We start from the raw sequence: 18,617 nt of genomic DNA, 5'->3' as shown, positions 1-18,617 counted from the left end.
AGGCGCAAAACATTCGCTCCTGCAAAAGATAGGACATCCGTGTGCCGGGAAGGTCCCCCTGAAAATGCTGTCTGATTGGCGGAGCGCTCAGCAAATCACAGGTAGCACTCAGCTGTCATTCAATCAATGAATCAGACACAGCACTTTCAGGAGGTGGGGATTTTTAAAGCAGAAAGTGCTTCAGAGCAGTGTTGGCAGCCAGGGAGAAGATGCACCGCAGCCCTGTCAGCGGCGGAGAGGTGATGTATATATTTTTAAAATTTTTTACAGCAGCTGAGGATGATTTTCCAGGAAAGGCTTATATTTCAAACACTGCCCTGAAAATCACTGTGGGGGTTGCCTGAATCCCAGTGCTTTCAATGAAAACGGTGGCAGTAGCACTGGCCCCATTGAAAACAATGGGCACGGAGCTACGGTTAGGCGTATTTTGCACGTCCGCACGGTGCTTTTTTTTGCAGACATAGGTGTGCAAAAAAAAAAACACTAGTCTGACTGAGCCCTTAAAAAGTATCATATTTGCAAGATTATTTTGTTTCTCTCACTGAAAGAATTATCAATATTTGCAGTATAAAATGAACATAAAACTGTTTTCGTACTTTATTATGTAGTAATCAAAGGAATCAGTGACAAAAGGATGATGCATTCAATTTCTGCACAGAGAAAAGGGATTAAAAGGAATTCTTTCAATATCAGATTAGCTGGTGAAGTACTATCAATAGCATATTACATATGCTGAAGGATATATGATAATAAGCAGTCCTAGGAATGGCTTCTTAATATTAAAAAAACAGGTGTTGATTGAGGACTGAAACATCTTTTATAAAAAAAAATAATGGGGAGCAACAAGGTTGACTACAAAATCAATGATGTACTGGAATACGAGAGAGCAGATCAATCAAGTGAAGCTGCTATTTATAAATAAAGTATATTATTTTATTGATTCTGAATGCATTAAAGTAAGAATCAGTCTATGTCCACTGAATAACAAACTATAGGGCACTTGCAGGTTCAAAGCTGAAAGACAGGCTATAAGAAACCAAAGGCCTGGGTCATGTGCAAGAAATTCATATTTAGGAATGGAGCAGAAGCCGACAGCTAAAAATCATTGGAGCACTAAAAGTAAAATAGCCTACTGCCCCGGCAGATGGTAGACAGGAGGGTATGGTTTACTAGGCACATACTTTATGAGAGACAAAAGTCCAAGAATACCAGAATTTGCAACGAAAATGAGGGCACTTGATACCTTTGCCTCTCTAAATACTGCTCCTGATTTCCCACTACTAATTACTATGGGGAGCAATAGCTGGAAATGTTTCGTTATAGCATACTTGAAAATAAAGAGGGACCTGACATTCTTATGGACAGATCATACTGTTTGGTAAATAAAGATAGAATTCACGAGACTCTAAATATTCATTTTAATAATGGCTGAATGCAGTTAAATGTTCTTACCATCTGCCCGAGTATGGAAATCTTCTGCTCACTCAAATGGAGTGGTAAGTAGCTTGCATACACAACCATCTGGGGCACCAAGGTTACAGATGTGACTGCAGAAACATGCACAGAATTTTATTCTGCTTGAAAGCTTAATTAAGGCTCTGACAAATATTGCTTGTTTCAAGTATAGTCATGCAAAAAAGAAACACCATACTGGAAAAAGTGGCCAAAGTAAAGTTCTAAATATAAGAAGTCAACTGAAGTTCTCGGTGTAATGAGTGCTACATTTTATGATGCAAATAAGAACCCCTTTAGTGTCTGGAGACTGATAACTTGCATGTCCCCTTGACATAGCAAGCAAGGCCAATGTAATTTAGGAATGTGTGAAAAAGATAATTGCATTTTTGTAGATAAATTCTCTAAGGAGAGCCATATAAAAATAAAGCTGGTACAAGCTTCATGTTAAGCTGTGCTAATAAATAAAATCCCTTAGGCTTTTTCTATATGTTCTATTTTAATTGACGGGTTGAGTACAAAAGATATAATTAGGTCAAAGCCAATATAAAATGAGAAAAAAAAACAGGCAAGCTTAGAAAGTTATAATCTCTTAAGGTCACCTAGTTTAAGGTGCGTAAAATTAGGAAGTAATAGACAAGTAGTGTAAATCTTTATTATATGAGACCGCAGCTCATATTATTAGACCCTTTTGTAAGGGATCAATAAACTTAAAAAGCACATAAATGGAATTTCTCATGTATTTAATTTTAATATTGATTAGTGAGGTCTAATAAAAAAGAGAGTGTTTGTTCAGTTTTTTTAATGCTGTAGCCATGCATTTCGAAAGGCCTCCCTAGAGGCAGCCATATTGAAGGCACACACTTCCTTCTTGCATTATCTGTACAGAGGCACATGTGTGATTTATGACAGTTGAAATGCATGGAAGTCAATTGACAGAAGCATGTCATAGGTAATGACTTCAGGAAGTGATGGAGTACAGCTAACAGCAACCTTCTTTTTAAATGTCATTTTTTTAATTACGTTTTGTTTGCTATATTACAAGGAAAGACTGACTATTCAAGAATTAGGGTAGCGGTTGAAGGCTCATGGCTAACGTGAACTCACTACATCTTGGTTGGTTAGGCAATTTAGTTTAAAATACAAGACCTTTAACAAAAGTGATGAAGGCTCCTTAAATGCATTTCCTTAAAACAAATTTACTACAATCATGACAAAAGTAGTTCGCAAAGGGCTTCTGATAACTCCTCGTCTTCTTCTGCAAGTGTGGACAAAATGCATTGGAATCACCAGTAAAGCTGTGTCTTCAAACCTTGCTTATAAGGTGAAAGAAAAAGTAAGTGAACCCTTTGCAATAATCTGGGTTTTAGCACTGAATACTAATCAAATATGGTATCATTGTTATATAGGTCACAATTATAGTAAACACAATCTAATGAAACTAATAACACCCAAACTATTGTACCACTCCTGCTTTTTAGTGAGGAAAGGGGTCTTCTTCCCCCTGAAACATGTCCCATACACTTCCATTGCCTTCCATTCAATTCCTTGGTTTACCTTCCTGTATCTACCTGTTTTTGGACCAATTAAAGAGTATACTTCCGACTGGCTATCTACTAGTTAATAGGGGGGTCTCGGGGACATGAGACCTGTCTCCTAAGGAGTTTTATTTTGTTCATTCATCACATACTACAGCCTTATGAGCTATAAATGGATACATTTTCTCAACCGTCTGCCTTTTATTAAGCACACTGAGTAAAGATCCACAATACAAGGAGAAAAAGTAACTGAACATCTGAACCTCTCTAAGAGCTAAGTGGAAAAGGTGACTATGGAGCTTCCCGTAGGATGACTTCGGTCACTCCACAGACAGTCACAGAACAGTACCTCTGCATGGTGGTCTTGGTCATCTCTTCTCGCTCACTCTTAATCTCTCTTTCTTACTTCTGTCCTCACTCACTGTTGGCTCCTGGCATTGGGGTACTCAGAAAACCTCTCTTTTTCTTCCATTCTTCACCACATGAGGGTTGAAGGTACCCCCATGTAGCTGGCACTCTCTCTGTCTCTCTCTCTCTCTGAAGAACAGAAGACTCACTATCACACCCCAATCACTCATACTTATAATCTCTCACATACCACATGACAGGACATAAATCGATACATTTGCAGGCATTTCACAGTCTCATGCAAACATTAACCCCTCATTTGCTGTAGGTTTGCAATGCACATAACGAAAGACTAGACAGTTTGCACAGTGCATCTACACGAAACATAACATGCATGACACTTATGGAGGGGACCAGGAATATACGTACTGTTTCACTACAACTATCTATGGTTAGCTAAGAAATTTTATGTGAATTAATAACAATAGAGGAGGTTAAAATGCTATTTCCTCTCTACAAAATTCCAAATCCCCTGTATTAGATTGCCTCTGTGCCAAATTATATAAAACGTACACCTCATGTCTGGCCCTGCTTCCCCTGCAGTTATATACTGAGGCTTATAGAGACGAAAATCACCTCAAATTTAAGATCAAAACTCTGGTATAAGTAATATTGCAGCCTGCTAAGGATCCCAATTATTGCAAGTCTTACAGGGTGATATCTCTGTTTCAGGTAGATATAAACATTTTGGTTAAGATACTGACATCTAGAGGAAACAGAGTTATACTTCATAGTATCCAGTTAGATGAAACTTGATTCATATCGGGGGAATATTCTGCTCTCAAACTAATACATTTATTCTTCAACCTGCAATCCAGTCAGAAAAATTGCGGCTCCAAAATCCTGGAGTCAATGGATGTTGCAAAAGCCTTCAACTTAAATTACTAATAACTCCAACAATAAGTTCTTACCACTTCAAAAACGTCATCTTTGATAAATACTGTTTGTGTTATGTTTAAATCCCTCCTTATGTCACCAACTGAACAGATCACTACTGTATGTAACACTGCTTGGGTCTCTATATAGCGTGTTTTCCCCAAAATAAGACCAAAATAAGGTCTTATTTTCGGGGAATGGCTTATTTTACTTACGTAGCAGCCACGGTCTGGGTCCCTTCCGCTAGTCTCCAGGGTTCTGTACCTCTGCCGCACATCCTGTACTCCTCGACCGCCGACAGAACATCACTTTCTGGTCACAGGATTCATAAATCCTGCCCCCATGAAGCAATGGCTCAGATTGGTTCAGCGAGCGCTACTCTTAGCCAATCACAGTTGTCGCGGTGGTTCAGTGAGCGCTGCAATGATTGGCTGAGAGCAGCACTCGCTGAAACAATCAGAGCCATTGCTTCCTGGAGGTTGGATTTATGAATCCTACGACCAGCAAGTGATGTTCTGGCATTAGCCAAGGAGTGCACGACACATGGCGGAGCTACGGAACTTTGGAGAGCAGTGGGAGTGACCCAGACCGCAGCTGCTGGGTAGTGTATTCTTTTTTTTTATGTAGTCTAGCTAAGGCTTATTTTTGGGGTAGCGCTTATATTTTAAGCCTCCCCAAAAATAGCTGAAAACAAGGGTAGGGTTATTTTAGGGGTAGGTCTTATTTTGGGGGAACCACGGTAGTCCCCCTTCCTTCCACCATTATCTGTATAATGTAAAGATCTCCCATAAATTTTACAGAGAGGGCATCTCCACTGTGGCCAAGGGAAAGAACTGTCAGTATGTGTCATGGCAGCATGGGAACACTATTTCTGTACAATGCATGGGCTACCTCCTTTTTGCTTTATGAATAGAAGGGCTAAATAAAGTTAATGGAGATGGATGATTTCAACTAAAACGATTGTTCATTAGTTGAAATGTAATAAATAGAGATGAGCGAGCGTACTCGGAAAAGCACTACTCGCTCGAGTAATTTGCTTTATCCGAGTATCGCTGTGCTCGTCCCTGAAGATTCGGGTGCCGCTGCAGCTGACAGGTGAGTCGCAGCGGGGAGCAGGGGAGAGCGGGCGGGAGAGAGGGAGAGAAAGATCTCCCCTCCGTTCCTCCCCGCTCTCCCCTGCAGCTCCCCGCTCCGTGCCCCCGAATCTTCAGGGACGAGCACAGCAATACTCGGATAAAGCAAATTACTCGAGCGAGTAGTGCTTTTCCGAGTACGCTCGCTCATCTCTAGTAATAAACTATCATTTTACGAGGGGCTGCTAAGTCTTTGGCTTTACCCAGAAAGAAACGAGATAGGAAAATGAAACTTTACATTTATTCCACATACTTTCCACTGATGTCAACACACTGCTTACATTGGTATACAAAGTTCTGTAAGGATTTTAGTTGTGCCTCAAACCAGTCATCCGTAGCAGCCATTGCATCAGAAATGTTGTGAAATTTTGTACCCTTGAGGTGTTTCCTCAGGTTTGGAAACAGATGATACTCGGAGGGACCTAGATCTGGTGAATAAGGTGGGTGGTCAACCAGCTGGAAGCCTAGCTCCATCAGTTTTGCCGTGGTTGCTTGTGCAGTGTGAGCGGGAAGCGTTGTCTTGAAGGAACAAGATTCCTTTGGACAGCTTGCTGCGCCTTTTGGCCTTCAGAGCTGCCTTCAATTGGTCCAAAAGTTCAATGTAATACCTTGCATTGATGGTGGAACCATTTTGAAGGTAGTCCACTAGCAGCACGCCCTCCTTATCCCAGAACACAGATGCCTTCACCTTAGTGGCTGATTTTTGCACTCTGAACTTCTTTGGGCAAGGAGAACCACTGTGCCTCTAGTCTTTTGACTGCTCCTTGGTTTCAGGGTCATACAAATAAATCCAGGTCTCATCCATAGTGACCAGTCGATCCAGGAAGTTCCGGAAACGATGACAAATGGACCGGGAAATTTTCACTCACATGCTTTTCTGATCTGTTGTCAAACATTTGGGGACCCACTTTGCAGATAGTTTTCTCATGTTCAAATGTTCATGGATAATGACACAAACACGTTCACGAGAAATCCCCATGATGTCTGCTATTCCTTTAGCTGAAATTCGCTGATTCTCCAGTATGAGGTTGTGCATAGCATCGACGATCTCCGGAACAACAACCTCTCTCGGTCGTCCAGGACGTTCCTCATCGTTGGTGCTGAAGTGGCCCGCTTTAAATTTGGCAACCCAGTTCTTAACTGTAGAATATGAAGGGCATTGATCCCCCAATGTCTGCGACATATCACCATCTACTTGCCCTCTTGATTTTAAATTGATGTTAGTGTAGGGACTCACAAGAGCATAAGGACCCTGGACGAGGGCTTGTAAGCTTGTGTATTTTGGCCAAAATATTAACCAACTAGCCCAGGTACCAGATACAGAGCGCGTGCAATACAAAACGTGACATGATATCAGAACATACACATAAATACGTCAAAGGACACCTATGCTGATTAATGCTAGGTTAATGCATTTCAATATGAACATGGTTTGTTAATTCAGCCAATAGAAAGCTGGGGATGACATTTGTAGTTATTGTTTGCATTGTATCTAAAACCTCCCCCCTCCAAGAATTTCTGGAAATTTTTTTCTTGGTCTGAGGAATGTTGGGCACGCTTCGTCAGTTTCTACAATTCGAGCGTCTGCTTATCGCTTGCTCTGGCATCTTAGCTAGTCAAGCGGCAGCTTGTCGAGTGCATTGGTTCTCCAGTCGGGCGTTAGTTTGCTCTGGTGCTGCAGCTACTCGAGCGGCTGCTACTTTAAGTGCGGCTGTTGTCCTTCCGGAAACAGGTCCTTCGCTTGCTTGGCATCTTATATCTAAAACACAAAATCTGTTTGTTTGTGTCATATATAAATTCCCAGTTCTGGTCTGATTTGAGTAAAATTTGGCAGCTTTCATTTGTTATTCTGCTGAGGTAAAATAAAAGCTCTGCCGTGATTGGTTGCTATATATTATGCTGCTGGGGTGAAATAAAAGCTGTGCTGTGATTGGTTGCTATAGGCAACAGCTTTTAATCCTCCTAGTGCTGAGGTAAAATGAAACCTGTGCTGTGATTAGTTGCAATGAGCAACAGTTTTCAATTCTCAGTGCAGAGATAAAATGAAAGATGCTCTGTGATTAGTTGCTATGGGCAACAATATTTAATTCGCTTAGTGCTGAGGTAAAACGAAAGCTGCTTTGTGATTGGTTGCTATAGGCCCCCAAAACTGTTTGTTGATTTACTGTTAGACAGTTTTGACAAATGACAGTCAGTGTTCATAAATTTGCTCCATGTATTCCTGTCTGGGGACATATCATTTTTGCAAACACGGACATGCAAGGCGGAATTAGGAAGGACAAAATGGGCAAATGATTGGTGGCCACCACCAGGGTTAGACTGGGGCGAAAAAGCAGTCCTACTGGGAATTACTCATTGGAAATAACCAGGAATACTAAATCAAGTATAGAGAATCCATTGGTGAAAGCAAATTTGGGGGTTGCTGCATTAAATTTCAAGCAAAGGCAAAAAAAATGCAAATAAGCTTGCCAAGGCAACAACATTTCTGAATTTTTTTTAGCCTATAACCTTCTCCGGGTCGAGATTATAGTATGTGCAAAATTTCATGTCAATCGGTTGTACAGTTTGTGTGTGATGCTCCAACAAACAGACATTGACAAATAAATAGTGGATATCTTATATTTATTAGTATGAATCAGTAACATGTAGTACGACTTTTGAATACTGGAGGTGCCAGTGTGGTTCACCTATGAGGTGCAGGGCAGCTGCTGGACTGATACATGGGGTTACTAATAGATTGTAAGCCTGTATGGTGCAGTACACATACTATGTGGCCTGATACCATTGGTATTCTTTAGTACAGTACTAAGCAGCTGCACTCTCAGTATAAGGAAGGGTGGTTCAATGTTCCATCATTTAGCAATTTGACTGTCTGCATGTTGAGGGATGTGGTGCTTCTACCTGCCCTCTTGTATCAGTACACTGGTGAGTATATGGCCACTTCCTGTGATTTTCTTTTCTGTATATTCCCTTTTTCAGTGATTTTAGGTAGCTGGATAAAAGATCTTTAGTTTTCATGATTGATCTTTTATCAACTAACGATATTTATTTGAAAGACCTTTACCAGAAAGATCATTTGTGTGTCATCTAGTGTCGTTGAATATATATGGTCAGTTTTAACAATATTAAAAAAGGCTTAATTGAATCGCAATGTGTAGTGTTTAGTAAATAAAAATGATACATCTCGGCATAAAGCAATGTTGCAACATACTCAGCCTTTGTATATGGCTATCCAGTACGACAGAACTGTTGTCCTGTTGGTACAAGATACATTGCCCTGTTAACATGTACCTATCATGTTGTGTGATTTGGCTACAAGCATGCCATCTGTCTTCTTCTTCCAGATATACACAGTGTACTGCCACTGGCATTGTGTCAATTTATGTTTTGCCAATTGCTTAAGAAGCATCTGACAATACTGTTACTGCTGTTTTGAAAATCCCGTTGTGTTACAGATGGTGACATTTGCATAATGTTGCTTAGAAAAATATAAGATATGCCGGTACAAGACAGACAATCAGACATAATACATTTACAGTACTTTTGAATTGGAAATTCATTTGAAATGCTTAAATTGAGTTACAGTGCTTCCATATAACCATATATTAGAACAGGACAAACAATAGATTGTGATCCATTGATCGAAGGACCAGTAAATCTCAGTGTAAAGCCTCATGAAATGTTTTCTTTCTGGCTTTAGTAAAAGAGATGGAAAATGAATCCTTGTAAGTTTGTGTTTTAGTGCGCCGGTCACCAGTTTTTTTCTACTGAAGGTTTTCAAACTCTCTTACAGCTAATTTAAACAGCCTTCTATAAAGAAAGCATGGCCGTTGAGGTACTATCATTATGTGGACTCCAAGACATCTAAGGGGTATGCAAAAATTTGCAGCAATGTTATATGTGAAAATTGCTGTCCCTGTCGTTGGTCACCTGGTTTCTGAATCACCTAACTCAGGCTTCATAAAATGTATATTCTATACTGAAAATATCTGGCCACGTCTGTATTGGAGCCCTTATTCAGCCTGTATGAAAGTGGAAGAGACCACCATCGATAGGAAAATTTGATGATCAGCAGCACCAAGGAAGTCAAAGGAACAGCTCATGCAAGCGCTGAATTCAATGGGAGCTGTGCCTGCAATTACAAACCTAAGCTGCTGCAACGGAAATGGAATTGTCAGCTTAGTCTCCACTGACAGCTAACCCAATATCAGCTGATTGCTGGGGGTCCTAAACGTCACGCAAGTCATCAACAATAAAATCCCAGTTAACCACTTATGCATATGATGCATTTCAAGAGCAAATAATTCCTTTGAAGTCCCTGCCACCCACTCATCAGTGAATTTTTCCATCCATGTTAGCGTTTTCCACTGTAACCCTACCAGGAGACAAAAAAGGAGCATCCGGGAGATTTCTTGTTGATGCTAACTGTAGTGTTGTGCCTATTGGAGAAGTTTTTTGAGCAAACTCTATAATTTATTTATAATACAAATAATTATTCAATAATAAACTATATGTTAAATTATAGGTCTACAAATCGGTAATCACCGAGAACCTACCACTCAGTTGCCCTGGTGATCAGCTGATTGTCCATCCCACTGTCAGTGCAGTGTAGTTGGATGTCATCATCAAGGTCGGAGGCAGAAGTGTCATAGAGAACTTCACTCCCATTGAGTGCTACCTTCTATTACAGTTCCGCATCTGACCTCGGTGTTAGAACTGGAAGAGCCAACAGTGTAATAGGAATCTTCAGCTTCCATTGATATCAATGGGAGTGAAGCCCTCTATGACGTTTTTTGAGACATCTGGCTCTGCTGCACTGACAACAGGCCAGACTATCAGCTGATCTCCAGGAATCCCAAATGGCGGGTCCCCAGTGATTATCTATCCTGAGGATAAGTCATCAATAGAATTTGGATGGAAACCACCTTTAAATCCCAACTGTATCAAGTAAGCCTCTGTCCTAGGTGAACAAGACAGGAAGCTCTTCCTCTTTTTATGTGAGCATAGTCTATATGCCACATTCATCTTTTCTGCAGGCTTATTCAGTCTCCACATCCAGTATTCTAATCTGATGCATGAATTCAGCTGCATAAAAATTTCAAAAAAGTTGAAAAGTTCAAAAGTTTTCTTGCAATAGTAAGTTTGTTCCACTGTTGTTTAAAGTCTGAAAACTATGTGAGACTTTTCTTTAAATGAAAGCACTGGAATTACCACTATGAGACATTTTTCTTCTCTTGAAAACGTCGGAAAACACAGCTCTATTGATGTGCCTGGATAAATATCCTCTCTGAAAATCAAGCTAGGGCAATTTATCATACTTTTACACCAAGTAAACAGAGACCCGTTCAGAAGCCTCATTATAACTGTCCTTTTCCTTACACAAACAGCTTTAAATAAAGCACAGCTGTGGGTTGCGTTTTCATAAAAGAGAAAAGTGTCCTTTGGCAGGATAATAGGGCATTACAGATACATTTTCCTACTGGAAATGCAATATCATGTCACAAAATGCTATTAGAGTAACAACACGTTTTCATATAAAGTACATAACTATAGAAAATCATCGTGCCAGATGTGATATAAGCTTCCTTATTAGCGGCATATTTATTTACAAGTACAAACCTTGCAATTAGTAAAACCCATTAGAGTAAATGAAATACATATTTGTTATAAGGTTCCTATTAATATTGAATTAATTTCCCTATTAGCGGAAGCCAAATATAGCACCACAATATAGAGCTCAGTATCAGAGATCATTGACTATTCCATAAACTATTTTCATACTACCCTGTTTCCACAAAAATAAGACAGTGTCTTATATTAATTTTTGCTCCAAAAGATTTTACATTTTTACATGTACAGCTGCCTGGACACTATTTATATTGTCTTTTTATTAACTGTAACTAGGGCTCAATTTTAGAGTAGGGCTTATATTCAAAAAAACTGAAAAATCGTGCCAGGGCTTATTTTCAGTGTAGGTCTTATTTTCAGGGAGGCAGAGTAATAAAACTATTAGCTAATATGATTACTTTCTACAGGCCACCTACAGGGGTAATTCCAGTGAGGGGGATCTCTGTCAACTGTTACACAAATAAAAAAAAATTACAGCCACACTGAGATGGAGTTTGTGGCCACACCTGAGACGCAAGGTTGCCATGCAACAGATGCAGCATGGAACCCTACCATAAGTGTGTAGAATAAGGAATGGTTTACTACTAAAAGGGTTGTGTAAGAAGCAGAAAAATCCTCTCTGTCAGGTAAGCAAGAGAGTAATAGGAGTTCATTAGAGAAAAGCAGGAGAGAGGGGTTGTCCTCATCAGGGTGCTGGTTCTGCAATTAGGAGACAAGTGATTAAGACATATAGGGCAAGATAGGCTCAATCCCTGATAGGCACACCATATACTAGGAAATCAATTAGTTACTGTTTTAGAGAATTGCAAATAGAAATGATATTTTATGAGAAGATTTTTATTGTGAGCTGGGAGTATTAAAATCATCCCTTAAATAGCCAGATGCTAGTTTTGCACAAGTGCAGTATAGTGCAGCAGGAACTTCCTTATCTGCTTTCCTTCATCTGTCCCCACCGACAACCCTGGGAACCTCCCACCTGCACTAAAGAAAAGCCCCTGATTGGTTGAGGTAGATGCCTGTCACAAGGTACACACTGAGGTAGGTTGTACTCTATAACCAATGAGTGCTTTAGTACAGGGACAATTCTACCCACACCATAGCATCTTCCTTGTATAATCAGCCCATCTGATAAAGCGTGAAACAGCTGGAATTTAATGATAAAGAGACTATTCTTCTTGTATGACTTGTGTCCACTCACATTTACAGTTTTATGGCACCCTAGGTGGGTGTCTACCCTTGCCTACACCTTGTCCCAACCCTGTAATCTAGAGAAAGATTATTGTAATTTTTCTTTGTAGCACTATATGTTTGGAAGGCTTCATGGTGACTTTAACAGTACTTTGCATGCTAAGGACACATTGACACTTGTGCCCGGGGCCTCCAGTCTATTTCTGCTGTTTGGCTCTGTCCTCTGAGCCGAATGAAGATAATATCGCCGTATCCAGTGCACTGACAATGATGGGGTCAGTCTGAATTACAGCAAACCAGCCGAAATGATCCCAGATTAAATAGCGCAGCCCTATTTTGTCTTGGATTTTGTGCTGAAGGCTACAAATGGAGTCTCTGATTCATATGTGAAAATAGGCTAAATCTGCATTGTCTAGTGGCTGATACAGTACAATGAGTCTGACTCTACTCACACAATAGGTGCAATTAGGTGGGGTACCAGAGCAGGAAGCTGATTGTGTTAGAATAAAAACAAAAACATGCAATCATATTAAAAAATTTTTTAAAAACAGTCCGATCAAATACCTGAGGCTTCCTTCATACACACATTTGTGGTATTTTTTATAGTTAAAAAAAACCTGTCACATACATGCACTTTTTATGTGATCATTTTGTGTAGTGTTTTTTAAGTTCACAAATTTTTTTTATTCATTTTTATTTTAGATGTTTTTTTTCTTTCTATAGAGAAATGTATGGAAAAATGTTTGAAAAAAAACTGCTTTCCTACAGTATGCTGTATTTTGAAAAGAATGCTAAAAATGGTAAAAATCCATGAATGCAACAAAACATGCCACTATAGATGAACTGTTTGTAATTCGATATTGTTTTACAGTCCAAATGTGGCTGCAGTGTTTTTCGCCGACACAAATTCCACAAATATGACATGCGTGAGTTCATCCCTCCTTATAAAGAATGCTTTACTGATAGATGCCTGTTACTTACACTCGTGAAGAGAGCTTGGTAACCCTGAAGGAGGCCTTGCGGAATGAGTGCCTGACCTGTTTTTCTCTTTGTCTCCTTTCTTTTTCCCAGCATCCTTTGAGTCTGTTTTCTCTGGGTAAAAAAAAAATTAAAAGCTGGTTGGTTGCCAAACTGAAGTTATACCAAGGATCATAGCGAATTTTAGACAAGAAATGTAAATGTGCTATTTGTGCCAAGAAAGATGTTATAGAGGCATGTCAGAAGATACTGCAGGTGTTATCTTCGTAGTGACATTTCAGAAGATAGTAGTGGTGGAGTTCTATGTACTCAGAACCCCAACATTCTCTACAACAAGAGAGAAGTGGAGTTATTCAGAATGCTGGCCTCTCTTGGAATAACAATCAATTTGGAAGACGTTATAAAAAAGCTCTATATTAGAGCTTAATATAATATATATTAAATTAAATTATGCAGCTTATAAACAATTTTTTAAGCTTAGAATCATAGAATGGTAGAGTTGGAAGGGACCTCCGGGGTCATGGGGTCCAACCCCCTGCTCAGTGCAGAATCACTAAATCATCCCAGAGATAGATGTTTCTGAGGACTTCCATGGAAGGAGAACTCACCACCTCCCCTGGTAACCTGTTCAACTCATTGATCACTCTCACTGTCAGAACATTTTTTCTAATACCTAATCTTAAAAGGGATTTTTTTTGCTAAAAACAGACTGCACATTAGAAAATTACAAATTATCCTGTACTCACCTGTTCCAGGTCCCTGCAGCTTCAGCACAGCATTCACCTAGACAGGTCTGTTTTTACAGGCCACTTGTTGACAGGATGTCACAGGCTGCTGCAGCCACACACAACAATTTATCTGTGACAGAATTCTGGTGCAATAAAATTTGATATTTTATTTCTCTCTCATCAACAGCAATACAGCCAATTCCAGTGCTCTGCAGTTGAACATTAAGTTCTCCAACTGGCTGTAGGAGCGTGTGATGTCCCGTAAACAGGCTGACAACAGTTGTACACAGACCCGGCAGGGTGAAGGGAGGTGCCATACTGAGCAGCGGTAAGCTGCAATGGATGAGTATAGGCTGACGTTGTCTATAAGCGAATAGACAACGAGGAAGGTAATTTCAACTGTATTTTAATTTGTATATATACATGTGTGTGGAAGTATGTATTATTATTCTTGAGAAAGGCTTATGTTAGAAGCCAAAACGCGTCGTGATAATAAACAAATGTTACTGGGCATTGGAACATCTCCTGCACCTATATTACATTATACGCCTCCCGGGATCAGGGGTGCCGCAGACAAGGCACCCCTGTGAAGTAAGTCTTCTTAATTCTTTCACCCATTATCCACTGGAGTGCTGAGGTTTTTTACCCACACATTCTGCATAAAATTAGTTTTCTCTGGCATATAAATCCCCAGAGTTAGCTCATGACGCTCTCCCGATGGGATGCCATTTGGGCCGGTGGATCTTCATTAAGTGCACCCTGCTGGATTATAGTGCCAACTTGGATTGGATGACGAGCCGGGATCTACCTTAAAGGGCAGTCCAGTTACATCAAGGTGAGTCGAAATATTCTTTACATTATTTATATCTCTATTCATATTCCTTCCATTGGAGTGCTCCCTTTTGAAGATTGGGACTGGAGTAATGTCCTGGCATCAGTCCTGGTCCACGTGGTATGCACGCCTGTGCATATTCATTTTAGCATTAAACATGAGCAATTCTCTGTCGGTACGTGGGTGGATTGATTGGCTGGGAGGTGTGTGTCCCAGACAGCCAATCAGTGCTTATCTGTACACATTTATTCTGGCTCATCATCACAGAGGACGCTGGTTATAAGCTTAGTTTGAAGCTGTTTCTGGTCAGGTTGGTAGTCCCTGTCCTGTTCCACAGTTCAGATAAGTCTACTTGGCTTTTAGTGTAATGGGGTTGTAACGCCACACTGGGACATGAACACTACAGATTCTTACCAGCATTTGAACTGCAGAACTGTGAATTGGACAGGAAAGTCGCCAGCGGGCAAACGCAGACTGAACAGCAGAACTGCAGACTGGACACAAAACTCGTGGACATGACTGAGAACCAGACATAAACGTTATGCCGTTCACACTCACAAACTGGCAAAAACCACATCGAACAGCAGAACTGTGGGACAGATTCTATACTCACAGACATACACAAATCAACGACTGATAAATGCTCAAAACAGACACCAATCATACCCACATGTATAAACAGATGAATTAGATACAATACAAGGTATTATTTCTTATTTTGGCCAAGATTGTAAGCCCACTTCAAGGGGCCTCGTTGTCTTGCAGGTCCATACTTTAACTAACCCCAGGAAACCTGCCTGCAATGCAGGGTTATAGTCCCGATAGGGACGAACGCGTGCTGAAACCTAGGGACCTACCGCGTTCTAGAAGATAAAGAACCCACAGCAAGACACAGTTCACACCACACGTACCGAGAGGCGCATAGACACGCAGGAGCATGACATGACACTGAACATCCTGAACGCTGCACAGACACCTCAGGTCCAGCCACACGCACAGACATGCAGGAGCATGACACTGCCCACACTGAACAAACAGAGAAAAGGCCAGCAGCTCCTAGCAAAGGAGCTTGTATATATGAGCAACAGACCTTCGGGATTGGATGGCTGGAGCAATCCACACCCAGCCAGCTCAATCAACACCACCTGTGAAGCTATGTTGCTGAAAACCTATATGGTACAACAGGTCCCAGCAACGAACCCTAGCAGTACCTCCTACTTAAAGAGGGGCCTCCAGAGATACAGTCACCTAACACACAGGGGTTTAAGACCCGAGGGACTGGCTGGCTAGAGAAAATCACCCCATCAGCTCAATCAACCCCTACCTGTGCGGCAGAGCAGCTGGAAACCCATGTAGTACCACAGATCCCAGCAGAAACCCTAACAGGAGTGTTATAACAACTATCTCCTGACTAATTGTTTTTTATGCATTTGTGTATCATCTGGTTTATTGTCTGCGCATGTAACATCTAAGCCAGCATATACTGTTGTACACTTTTAGCAATCATTATCCCAGTTTCCAACTAGGGAAAGTCAGGGTTACCCCAGGTTCATGACATGGGGTCATCCTCATCAGGGTGAATCCTTTACTTTTAGGTAAGGTTTCGCCATTGTAGTAAATTAGGGTCAAATATATACATATTACACATCCTGGGAAATCCTACTTAAAAGTGGAAGACCTGACAGTAATATGTATGCAGTGTTATCTGTTTTGGTTTAACGTGTATATCAGTCCTTTTAGGACAATATATTATGACCGATGTGGACAAGGTGCTTTTTTTCCCACTGGTGTTTTTTACAATTTTTTTTTATTCTAGCTAATTTGTAATTCTAAAATATTGCATTTTTCAAATTGTCCACTGAGCCTCCTAATTGGCTGACCCTCTGTAGCTTCTTTTCTAATGCTCTGCCAGCCAATACATTCATGGAAATAAAGTAAGAAAATAGAAATTTTGTTGTAGGGCCTAGTGATAATGTTAAAGGGGTTGTCTCACGAAAGCAAGTGGGGTTATACACTTCTGTATGGCCATATTAATGCACTTTGTAATATACATCATGCATTAAATATGAGCCATACAGAAGTTATTCACTTACCTGCTCCGTTGCAAGCGTCCTCGTCTCCATGACTCCGTCTAATTTCGCTGGCTTCTTGCTTTTTTAGATGCGCTTGCGCTGTGCGGTCTTCTGCCTGGTGAATTGGGCCGCTCGTGCCGGAGAGCTGGTCACCGCGTCGTCATCGTAGCTCCGCCCCGTCACGTGTGCCGATTCCAGCAAATCAGGAGGCTGGAATCGGCAATGGAACACAAGGAAGGAGAAGAAAATCCACGGTGCACCATGGGAGAAGACCCGCGGTGCACCGTGGGAGAAGACCAGCGGCGCCATCTTTAAAAGAAGAATAGAAGAAGCTGCAGAACGCTGATGCAGGTAAGTGCAATGTGCTATTTAAAAACTAACCTATGCTTTCTTTTTAACAGGGCAGAATGCGGGGGTAAGTGAAAAAAAATTTTCACCGCGAGACAACCCCTTTAAGAAAAAGAAGAGCTGCCAGTCGGGTCTCTTGAATCGGACGCACATTTTTCTATATATATTAAAAACATGCAGCCTTAGCATTTTGTAATTACAATAAAGAATAGAAATACTAAACTACAGCAACGGCATCTTAATCTATAGGATACAAGATTAGTGTCCATTTAATTGTCATCTTTGGAACAGCAAAAAAAGGAAGCTTAGGAGAAAACATTATTTAAAGGTATTGACAAAATAGTTGCCTTTTCTTTTAGAAAAAACAAATGGCTACAATTATATAACACAGCTCAATTCACTGTTAATTTTGCCTACTTTAGTGTCTAAAAGCAATATTCTTGACACCTACCCCGAGTGTTTCATTTAAAATAAGATATCTGTTCTGCAATGTCAAGGCTTTCATTAGCCTAAAGAGGATTTTAACCAACAGCTTTAATTAGCATGAAAAGTCAAGTGCATGTAATGTATTCAACTCTCATCTTAAATTAAATTACAGAGAAATGGGTTGCAACGATTTTAGGATAGCAAGATTTGGTTTCTACATTCTGCATAAACACTGAAAATAAAATTGATAATCAATGTAACCTTTCCTGCTGCTTTCTGGGGGTTTAATAATGAGGGGTGCAGGGGTTTCCGATTTAACATCTGTTAGCTTGCTGTCTCTGGATTTCTCTTCCGCTCCATTGGGTTTGGATTCGTGTTTTTCATCACTAGGTAACGTGAATTCAGGGACTATTCTTTTCAAGAGCTCCCACACTTCATCGAGATAGTCGTTTCTGAAACATGGGAAGTATTGCAGTTCAGGGATAAAGAGCAATAGCAGAATTGATATATACTGTACTTTATTAGTGTAAGTTATACTGGGCTTACAATAACTTTTAAGCTTTCCATCTTTTTTGGTGCATATTGTATATACGGATTAATTCAACATTCATTTCCACAAATTAGAAACGGTTCACAACATACTAATTTTGACATTAGATTCAAACTCTTCCAAGCTGATCCAGTTATACTATAAACCTAAAAAAATGGTGTTTGCATTTAATTAAAAGCTGTTCCATGCCTTTTTTTAAATTAAATTAGGTTTTATTAGTTTATAATTTTATACAGAAAAGGTTTACTTGCAATGTATTGGATAAAAAAACAAAAATATCGCTAGAGGGCAAAATCACCAAACAGCGGCTCTCATATTTTGGAGATATCATGTGAGCCAATGATCTGGAAACATTGATGCCCGACACAGTTAGTGGGTCGCGAAGAAGAGGTCACCAAAGAACATGCTGGCGGATACAAACATGCACATGGAAGACCTGTAAGAAGCGGTCAAGGATAGG

General features: G+C 40.3%; 1 protein-coding gene across 2 annotated transcripts in view; it reads right to left on the bottom strand.

The window, feature by feature from the left end:
* Positions 1 to 18,617, bottom strand: part of ADGB (androglobin) — a 243,210-nt gene that overhangs the window by 175,634 nt on the left and 48,959 nt on the right. For both annotated transcript variants that reach the window (XM_066595947.1, XM_066595948.1), the window contains exons 8-10: positions 17,869 to 18,059; positions 13,205 to 13,315; positions 1,453 to 1,547 (exon numbers count right to left, since the gene is read on the bottom strand). In XM_066595947.1, coding sequence (XP_066452044.1) covers positions 1,453 to 1,547; positions 13,205 to 13,315; positions 17,869 to 18,059 — 397 coding nt within the window. The remainder of the gene's footprint in view (positions 1 to 1,452; positions 1,548 to 13,204; positions 13,316 to 17,868; positions 18,060 to 18,617) is intronic.

This window comes from Eleutherodactylus coqui, chromosome 3 (assembly GCF_035609145.1).
Source record: "Eleutherodactylus coqui strain aEleCoq1 chromosome 3, aEleCoq1.hap1, whole genome shotgun sequence".
NCBI classification, from domain to species: Eukaryota; Metazoa; Chordata; class Amphibia; order Anura; family Eleutherodactylidae; genus Eleutherodactylus; species Eleutherodactylus coqui.
Note: the sequence above shows the minus strand (reverse complement) of the source record. Positions and strands in the feature narration are given on the sequence as shown.